This window comes from Orycteropus afer, unplaced genomic scaffold (assembly GCF_000298275.1).
Source record: "Orycteropus afer afer isolate SDZICR_OR568_19922 unplaced genomic scaffold, OryAfe1.0 scaffold00490, whole genome shotgun sequence".
NCBI lineage: Eukaryota > Metazoa > Chordata > Mammalia > Tubulidentata > Orycteropodidae > Orycteropus > Orycteropus afer.
The window spans coordinates 1,123,984-1,134,625 of record NW_006922077.1 but is presented as its reverse complement, the minus strand read 5'-3'; the positions used below and the strand labels follow the sequence as shown (position 1 = coordinate 1,134,625).

The 10,642-nt window shown below is 47.6% G+C and overlaps 1 protein-coding gene across 1 annotated transcript in view; it reads right to left on the bottom strand.

Moving 5' to 3' along the window:
- The window catches only part of NABP2 (nucleic acid binding protein 2), a 9,382-nt gene extending 5,536 nt beyond the window's left edge, over positions 1–3,846 (bottom strand). Inside the window, 6 exon segments of the mRNA XM_042782862.1 lie at positions 2,015–2,078; positions 2,170–2,251; positions 2,420–2,491; positions 2,907–3,045; positions 3,427–3,528; positions 3,822–3,846. Of these exon segments, the coding sequence (XP_042638796.1) occupies positions 2,015–2,078; positions 2,170–2,251; positions 2,420–2,491; positions 2,907–3,045; positions 3,427–3,528; positions 3,822–3,846 (484 nt within the window).
- Positions 3,847–10,642: the final 6,796 nt, after the last annotated feature.

The following is a 10,642-nucleotide window of genomic DNA, read 5'->3' as shown; positions in this document are numbered from 1 at the left end:
AAAAAAAAAAAGAGTGGTGACCAATCACAGAAGGACAAATATTATGAGCCCACTATTATAAACGTCAAGGAAAGGTTTACTCATGGAAGGAGTTACTACGGACAGGAGGGGAGAGGGGGTAAAATTGCTAGCTAGGTAAGAGACATATATTGATTTGGGTAAAGGGAAAGGCACTATACCAACGTTAGTGAACAGCACAGTAACACTAAGGAAAAGGAAGACATGGAGAGGTACACAAGAGGTACAAACAAAGGTAAATACTATTACATATACAGCACTGCATTATCAGTAATAACAAACAATCTACAGGTGGATACATAGGTAGACAGACAAAATGATCAGGTATGGGTAGGCAAAAGGGAATATACCCATGACATACATAGGTTTGGCAGACGACTTCTATATACATATTTGTATGAGTGACAAGAATGCTCATATATATAATAGAACTAATGGGGCAAATTTGTGGTAACTTCTTAGCCACAGCCAAACACCTTGAGGAAGGGAATTGCTGAGCTTGTGGGCCTGAGAATACGATCACAGGGGACATCAAGCTCAACTGGCATAACATACTACACTAAAACATTGTTCTACATTCTACTTTGGTGAGTAGTGACTGGGGTCTTAAAAGCTTGAGAGTGGCCATCAAACTTGAGAGCTTGGCCATCACCAAGATGCAACTATTGGTCTCTCCTCATCTGGAGCAAAGAAGGATGAAGAAAATCAAAGATGCATGGAAACAAGTAGTCCAAGGGACTAGTGGACCATGCAAACCTCAGCCTATATGATCCTGAGACCAGAAGAACCAGACGGTGCCTGGCTACCACTGCCAACCACTTGGAAAGGGATCAAAATAGGAGATCCTGGATAGCGTGGGAGAAAAATGTGGAACAAAATTCAAAATCATAAAAAAGACCAGGCTTGCTGGTCTGTTAGACTGGTGAAACCCCCGAGACTATGGACCCTAGTCACCCTTTGGGCCTGGAAATGAACTCACTGCCTGGAATTGAACTCACTCCCATGGCTTCCAGCTAAACAACAGATGTGGCCTAGAAGGCAAACAATTACACCAGGTAGATACATTCCTTGGAACAATCAACCATGGGAGATCAGAAGGGCAGTTTTGCGAAGGGAAATAACTCAGAAGGCAAGAACGGATAGGAAAGGACAACACAGGAAAAAGGCAACCACAGGGAGGAAGGGGAAGATAGCCGTTCCATTATGGGGATTGCAACCAGTGTCAGGAAACAAAATGTGTATGAACTGTTGAATGGAAAATAAATTTTTTCTGTAAACTGTCACCCAAATCACAATTTAAAAGAAAAAAAAAAAAAGAAGAAGAGTGGTGACGCCAAAAGGGAACTATTTAGTGGTGACCCCAAGTTGTGCAGTGTGGACATGTTGAGTTATCTAAGTAACAGTATCTCAGAATCCGGTGATGAATCATAATGGGCAAGGTAGGAAAATGGCAAGCTTTTGCCAGAGAAGCAGCAGTGAGAAACAGAATGAAGGCATGCAGTCTTTGTAAAATTATCCTCTTTTTTGCCCTTGAATGGTGGTGGCTAATAGGTATTTGAGCTCCAACAGTGGTAGAAACAGATCCCCCAAATCCATTCATCATTGAGACTTACAAAAGGTATCAAAAGTGAGGAGATCTGGAAAAGAATTGAGTGGAGGGGGATATACTGAGAGAGAAGGGATTTGGGAAAGGAATGAGGGAAACACATCTGTCCAGACTGAGGAATGGAGTCCCTGGAAGCACAAATACTTCAGTGCTCAACTGCTGGCCAAAAGGTTGTTCTTCAGACCAACCTAGAGGTGCCTCAGAAGATAGTCCTGGTAACCTGCTTCTGAAAGGTCACAGCCTTGTAAACCCTATGGAGCAGTTCTACTCCACTGACACAAGCAGAGTCGCCATGAGCTGGAATCAACTCAGTGGTAATTCACAACACAACAAGCTGAGGAGAAAAGAGGAAGCTGGGAGGACCCAGTGGAGGGAAGGGAATAGGTTTACCTGGAGAAGCGGCAGGGGGTCCGGTGGTAGGCTGGGGGGCTGCAGGGCTGCTGTCGTTCTGCACCTGAAGGCACAAACTATATACTCAGTCCCTGCTCTCTACCGTTTCTTCATGACCTGCCCTCCTTCCCCACCATCATGTCCATGGGACTCACCGCCTTGTTGGGTGTCTGCTGGGCGCTGTACTCTGGGTTTGGCTCACTGAAGTTAGGAACCTCAGAATAAACCATACAGAATCTGCAAAACACAAAAATGGCCAAACCCTTGGATGTATCCTTGGGCCAGTGTTGGAGGTCTCAGATATAGGATGGGCTACACACCACTATGCTCCTTCTCTGCAAACCTTCACTCTCCCCCATCCTTGGCCTCCTGCTTCTTTATCCCAATTAACGGAACAGAACTTACTCTCCGATTTTCTGCAGATCACCCCCACGGCCAGTGTATAGTGTCAGACAACCTTTGAACACTGAAGCATACCTATGGGGGCAAAAAAAAAAAGATTCAGAGTCCTCACAAAAGTTACCTAAAAACTCTAAAACAAGAGCTCTGGTAGCGTAGTGCCTAAGGCATTTGACTGCTAACCAGAAGGCTGGCAGTTCAGACCCACCAGCCACTCCTCTGAAGGAAGACTAGGCAACAAAAGTTATGTTGTTGTTATGTGCCATCGAGTCGAACCCGACCCATAGCAACCCCTCCTTGGGTTTCCGAGGCAGTATCACTACGGAAGTAGATTGCCCCATCTTCCTTCTGAGGAGTGGCTGGTGGGTTGGAACCGCCAGCCTTCTGGTTAGCAGTCAAGTGCTTTAGCCACTATGCTACCAGGGCTTGCTAATCCCAACCCCCTTGATTGTTGCTACCCTTTGAGACAGCTAGGTGTCCCTGGCTGTTTTACCCTTTCGTGAGCCGGATAATGTCCCCAGGCTGGATCAGGTTGCCCACGTCGTCCCAGACAGAGATGTTGATGCTGCCAGTTTTGTCTGCCACTTTGCAGGTCCGAACCTCGTGTCCGTCCTTTGTCTTGGTCACTCGACCTGGCAGAAATGGATAAAGGGGGTGGGGGTGGTCAGAGGGATGAGATCTGGATTTTGATAAGGTGAAGGAAAAGGTATATAAACTGCATAAGCCAAATCCCTGGGGCGGGATGGGGCGGGATGAGGCGGGAGTGGGGGGTGGGAGTGGAGGGGCCAGCACCTTGGAGAGAGCCCTGAGTGAAAAGAGGCTCGCGTGGCACTATTGGCAAGAGTTCTATCTACCTTACACCCCACCCACCACAACTTAGCGATCATGTCTTCGGGGCGGGCCTTGCCATCCTGGGTGCAAGCTGAAGACGGAGACCATGTTCTTCCCGTTCTGCATCCCCCCCTCCGCCCCCGCGAATCTGCGCCGTGGGCCCACTGTCCCAGCATAGCTACCTGTCTCCAGCACAATAAAGATGAGGTTCAGATTCTTGAGCCCTGGCTTGATATCCTTCACGAAGGTCTCCGTCGTCATGCTGCCTGAGCCTCAGCACCCCACTGGAAGGGGAAAAGGCGAATGGAGGCTCAACGCCAAGCACTTTCGCCCCCATGCAACATTTCCCAAGGCCTACCGCACTTGATTGGGATCAGGCAGCCTCCACAAAAGGTCAGAAACTAATCTCCCCGGGAACCTCCAACTTCAAGATCATAATTTGGGAGTCTCTGGATAGGCTGCTTCGGGATGGAAGGCCCCTTCTCGGGATGCTCCTTTAGTCTTAAGCCCCGAAGTGAGGAAGCCCACCGAGACGAGGGTAGGTAACCGGCTGCATAGCCAGGAATTGGAGTCTTACTCGCCAAACATCCCCGAACCCTCATCCGGACAACCCAGGACTCGGTCCATCCCCTCCCCCACTCCCGACCCACCACTTAACCTGCCAGCCCGCCCGACTGTGCACGCCGCTGAGCTGCCCGCAGGGGGAGCCACAGGCCGGGCTGCCGCCGGATGCGGCCCGATGGAACGCGGGAGTGAGGACATTCCCGGAAGTTTCCACAGGCTGGCCACCTTTGGCCAATTAGCATCTCCTGGGCGCACTCCGCGTCCCGCCGCCCGCCCTGGCCCAGCCAATCGAGACCTGGGATTCACGCTCCGTGAAGGGGTGGATTTTAGTATTAAAGGGGCCTAAGAGGTGGTTAGAGTAGGAATGGAATCGGTGGCAATCGGTTTGCTTTTTGGTTTGGTTTAGATGGTTGGTTCTGCGATGGGGAAAAATAGGCCACCAGGGGGCGACTCAGCCACCAATTTTACTTAACTTGACAGGGAGAATCCACGTTAAGGTTCTAGGCTCTAAGATTTTGTTTCTAAGTCGGGACAGACACAAGGGGAAAAGGACTGAGGGCTTTGGAGTCTGGCGGACAAAAGTTTCTATGTAGCTTCAGCGCTTAATTTATTTTCTTGGTAATTTTTTTAAAACTGTGATTTGGGTGAGTTTACAGAGCAAATTCACTTTCCATACAGCAGTTCACATACACTTTGTCTCATGACATTGACCAGTTTACCTCAATGCAGCAGCTCCCCTCCCACTTCCTCCTGATAGTTACCTCTTCCCTGTGTCCTCCCTGCCTGCACTCCTGTCCCCTGAGCTGTCTCCCTGTGCATAAAACGCCCTTCTTTCTCCCATGATTGTTCGCTCCAAGGAATGTATCTACCTCAGGTAAATGTTCAGCTCATATGCCTGTCTTTTGTTTGGCTGGAAGTAACATATGTGGGTTCAATTCCAGACCTGAAGGGCAGCTAGGGGTCATAGTCTCAGTGGTTCCACCAAGCTCTATTAGACCAGCAAACCTGGTCCCCCCCCCCTTTTTTTTCCCAAATGATTTTGAGTTTTGTTCCACATTGTTCTTCCTCTCTATCCAGGATCTCGCCAAATAGATCCTCCTCCAAGTGGTTGACAGTAGTAGCCAGGCACTATCTAGTTCTTCTGGTCTCATATCATATAGGCTGAGGATTGCATGGTGTACCAGTTGCTAGGACTAATTGTTTCCATGAATCTTTGGTTTTCTTCATTCTTCTTTGCTCTGGATGAGGAGAGACCTATCGTTGCATCTAGATGGCTGCTTGCAAGCTTTTAAGATCCCAGTTGCTACTCGTCAAAGTACAAGGTGGAACAATGTTTTGTGTAGTATGTTATGCCAATTGAGCTTGATGTCCCCTGTGACTATGGTCCTGAGCCCACAGGTCCAACTACTCACTCCCTCTGGGTAGCTGGCTGTGACCAAGCAGTGACCACAACCTTGTCCCTTGTCAGCTCTACTATAGAATTCTGTCTTGGTAATTTTTAGACATGTGATTCTATCGTCCTTTTTTTACAGATGAGAATACAGAAGTAACATAAAAACTTGTGCCTAGCACCCAGCAGAGGTTTAGCGGTATATAAAGTTCCTCCTCTTCTTCCACTGCCCTAGGCCTCTTTATTTGGAGTATACACCTTTAATAAACTGCTCAGCCAAGGTCTCTGGAAAAAGTAACTCGGGCACAAAGAGCAATATTTGCATTAGTTGCCCTCACAGTTCCCAAGGCATCTATTCTTACTGTTCCTATTTGACTAGATCTGAGTCCTAGGTGAGGACCCAGAGAAAAAGCCCAACATTTTAGTTCCCTTACATTGTTATCTTTCAGATTATCTAGTCAACAAAATGTAGCTAGCTCTGTACTGTTATGCATATATACTAATATGCATTACGTTTAAGGAATTGTGTTGTTACCTGTTGGCGAGTTGGTTCCAGCTCACAGTGACCCTGTGTACAACAGAATGAAACACTGCCTGGTCCTGCACCATCCTCACAATCCTTGCTATGCTTGAGCCCATGGTTGCAGCCACTGTGTCACCCCATCTCACTGAGGGTCTTCCCCATTTTTGATGACCCTCTACACTACCAAGCATGCTATCTTTCTGTAGGGACTGACTGGTCCCTTCTGACAAAATGATCAAAGGAGGTGAGACGAAGTCTGGCCATTCTCACTTCCAAGGAGCATTCTGGCTGCATTTCTTCCAGGACAGATTTGTTTGTTTTTCTAGCAGCCCATGGAATTTTCAGCATTCTTCACCAACACCACAACTCGAAGGCATTAACTTCTCTTCACTCTTCCTTATTCATTGTCCAGCTTTCACATGTATATTAAAAAACAAAAACAAAAACAAAAACACACTGCTATCGAGTTCATTCTGACTCATAGTGACCCCCATGACCCCCATTGGGTTTCCAAGGTGGTAAATCTTTATGGAAGTAGATTGCCTGGTCTTCCTTCCACAGAATGGGTGGTGGGTTTGAACTGACAACCTTCTGGTTAGCAGTCAAATGCCTTAGGCACTGTACCACCAGAGCTCCTTTTTTCACATGAATATCAGAATCTTCACATGCATATGAGGTGATTGAAAATACCATGGTTTGGGTTAGGTGCACCTCAGTCTTCAAGGGACATCTTTGCTCTTTGACAGTTTAAAGAGGTCTTTTGCAGCAGATTTACAAATACTGCTTTAAACCAGATTAGCCTAGGAGGCTGTACTTCTTTCAAAACAGATCTGTTCCTTCCTCTGGCAGTCACATTACTGAATATTCTTCTTCTATTCTTCTTCGCCAACACCATAGTTCAAAGGCATCAATTCCTTTTCCATCTTCTTTATCCAATGTCCAGCTTTCATATGCATATAAGGCGATTGAAATACAATGGCTTGGGTCAGAAGCACCCACTCCTCAAGATGACATCCTTGCTTTTTAACACTTTCAAGAAGTTTTTTTTGCAACAGATTTTCCCAATGCAATACATCGTTTATTTTATTTTTTTCATTGTTTGATTTCTTGATTGCTGCTCCCATGGGCATTGATTGTGGATCCAAGTAAAACAAAATCCTTGACAACTTCAGTCTTTTCTCTGTTTATCATTTTGCTTGTTGATCCAATTGTGAGGAATTTTGTTTTATGTTGAGGTACAAGCCATACTGAACGCTACCTGTAGTCTTTGATCTTCCTCAGTCAGTGCTTCAAGTCATTTTGGCTTTCAGCAAGCAAGGCTGTGTCCTCTGCATACTGCAGGATATGAATGAGTCTTCCTCCAATTCTGATGCTGAGTTCATCTTTAAACAGCCCAGCTTCTCAGATTATGTGTTGAGCATACCGACTGAGTATGGTGAAAAGACATAAGACATAATAAGCCTGATACACACCTTTCCTGATTTAAAATCATGAAGTATCCCCTCGTTCTCTTTGTATGACTGCCTCTTGGTTTGTTTACAGGTTCCACATTAGCACAATAAAGTGTTCTGGAATTCCTGTTCACAATGTTATCCATAATTTGTTATGATCCACAAGCTGATTGCTTTTGCATAGTCAATAAAACACAGAAACATCTTTCTGGTATTCTCTGCTTTCAGTCAAAATCTATCTGACATGGACAATGATATCCTTGGTTCCACATCCTCTTTGGAATCTGGCTTGAATTTCTGACAGTTCCCTGTCCATTTACGGATTTACTGCTGTAATTGTTCTTCAGCAACATTTTATTTGCGGGTGGTAATGAAGGTGCTCTGGTGATGTAGTGCCTAAGGCATCTGACTGCTAACCAGAAGGTTGGTGGAGGGAAGACTGACAATCTACTTTCATAAAGATTTACCACCTCAGAAACCCAAAGAGGGTCGCTATGAGTTGGAATCGACTTTTTTTTTTTTTTTTTTTGATGGTATTAATGGTATCATTTGATAATTTCCGCATTCTTTTTGGCACCTTTCTTTGGACCAGGAAGCATTTTGTTCTGTTGTACACAGAGTCGCTATGAGTCAGAAGGGACTACGTGTCCCCAAAAACAGCCTAAAGAACTCTGGTGCTAGTGCCTAAGGCTTTTGACTGCTAACCAGAAGGTTGGCGGTTCAAACCCACCAGCCCCACTCCGTGGAAAGAGGACTGGGCAACCTACTTCTGTAAGGATTTACCGTCTCAGAAACCCAAAGGGAGTCGTTATGATTCCTAATCAATAGCAGTGAATTTGGTTTTGGTTTAACAATAGCCTGAGAAGTCCAATATTAACTATAATACCTTGGCTGGCTTATTTAATCCCTTTCCTTCTCAGAGAGTTTAAGGATCCACCTCGACTTTCCTCAGAGCCCAGTAAGGGACTGGTTCTCTCCTGCCCGCACCCCCAACCACTAAATTGTATGCTCAATAAATCAAACCACTGGGATGGGGTTCGTGATACTGGGGGATCCGAAGATGTGGAAGTAAAGAGAAAAATGGTGGAGGGGGGTAGAACTGGGGTGAGTTAGGAGAGGGGAAGGGGCGCCGTTAGATGGATTGTTGATTCCAATAAGAGGGACATTTTCTCTATCTGCTCTCTCTTCAGGCGATTCAGGGAACTCATTGAGCGTTCCAGGAACCAACGTGGATACCGCAGGAGTGCGCCTGGGAGAGAGACGGGCAACTCGTTGGGCACCCCAGGCCAATGCCTTGTCGTCAGACACTCCCCCACTCCCCACCCCGCAGCCGCTGTGTTGACTCCAACATCCACTCCCATGACTATGAGTCATAGGGTTGGGAGGGTCTGGGATGCTGACCACGGTTCTGGAAACGGGAGAGGACCCGAGTACGGCCGGTCGCACTGCAAACCAGCTTCCCCGCGACCATCTTGCACCACGATGCATCAGCCCTAGGATATGGGATACGAGCGCTAGTTCAAAGAGGAGTCCGGCCCCCCAGAGACGTCTGCTCCCTCCACTCCAAGTCTTTCCCCTCATTTCTCCTTGTTCGGCCCCATAGTTACGCTGGGAAGGGCATAGAGTTCTTCCTCCCAAAAAGCTATATGGTCCTCCTTGGGACCATAAAGACTTCCGGTCTAGAGCTGAGGCCTGGCTAGCCTTCATCCTTCCTAGTTGGTCAGCGGGTTTCTCATACTAGTTAAACAAAGAGGCGGAGTTTGGTGACGGCTTCCGCTGGGTTGCGCAGGAGTAGTGGGCGGGGCAAGAGAACCGTCTCGGAAGGCTGCGAGTGGTCAGAGTCATCTTCTCCCTCCTTCCCTTTCCCCTTCCCCTCCCGGGAGAGGCTGGGACTCAGCACCGGGGATGTCCCGTGGCTGCTGCGGCCTCTGCTCGAGCCGGGTCGGGGTACGGAGAGTCTAGACCGCGTCCAGGGCGGTGCGTACTGCGCCTGCGTGGGCTCCCACCTAAAAAATGGTGTGGGAGGGGAACGATGTCGGGGGGCTACGCTGGGATGGGGTTTCAGGATATTGAGGGGTTAGAAAAAGGGATGGGAGTAAAGATGAAAAATAAAGGAAGGGGCAGCAGTGGGGAGAATTGGAAGGTGAGGAGGAGCTCTGGAAGCTGAGCTGTCGGGGAGGATACGTTTGAGTAGGGGAGCCTTGAGAAGTGCGGGAGGGGGCTTGGGCTGATTGGAGGACCGGGAGGAGAGGGGCTGGGAACCTAGTGTTTTACAATGATTGACGGGCCAGGAGGGGAGGGAGGAAACATTTGGGGGCGAGTCAGCCTGGGCAGGGGCGGTGGAACCTGGACCCTCGCCCTCGAAGCGCCGTAGCTTGGCTTCTCTCCTGTGCCGGCCCTGTCTTTGGCAGCCCCTCAGCCTGGTCCTCCTCCTTCATTCTTTCCCCGCTGCCCTCCGCCTCCCACCCCTCCATGAAGGAATCTCACATTCCTTAGGTCCCTGCCCTTGGTTTGCAGCTTGGCCATCTTCGCAGCATTCACACACCGGAAAGCCTTTCTCAACCCTGCACACGGGAAATCCGGGAGCCACCCCACCCCCCGCCCCAAGGAGCGCAAAGCCGAGAGGGGTGGGGGAGTTTTGTCTGAGGGATTGACTGACACCTTCGCCATCCGTAAATTGCCTTATTTTCATCTAGTAGTAAATGTGGCTGTTAATGAAGCCACCAAGCTATTGCCTTTGGGGATAGGCTGTGATAGTTTTGTTCCTTCCTGTACAGTGATTTGACAGTCTGACAGTACAGCAGTTTTTTTTGTTGTTGTTTTGTTTTTTCTTCTCCTAAATAGGCCTGAAAGTGGACTAGTGCAAGGGAATGTAAGAGATGCAATAAAGTTAGTACCCTGTATGTCCAGCCGACATTGTGCTGGGCCTGGTTCCCAATAATTGAAAAGAAGGAACTAGCTGCTTTGAAGCATTTCCTACCCGCCCCGCACTACTCTCAAATTACTTTTCATTCTCTTGTTATTAACAAGATCTTACCTGGCAACAGCCGTATTCAGGATGCTTTCACATTTATTATCTCATTTGATTTTTAAGACAACATAATAAGGTGGATAGGGCAGGTATCATTTTTCCTACTTGTCAGCCGAAGAAAATGAACCACTGAAAGTTTATATGGCTTATTTACAGTTATGTACTTGGTTGGTGGCAGAGCCAAGTCTAGAACCAAGTCTCCTGACTCCTGGCCTTCCTCTCAGTTAAATTTTTGTTTTGTTCTGACCACGGGGCCATCGTGGAGATAGTACAGCCTGGGATTGTTTTTCCCAGCTTGGGCGACTAACTGTTTGCTTTTGGAGTCTGGAACTTGTCACTAGGAGAAGAGAGAGCATAGCCAGTAGCACTGATCCATATGCCAGGGTATTGGGAAATGGGGTTTGTCAAAATGAAAGATGTATTATACCTTCCTTTGTAT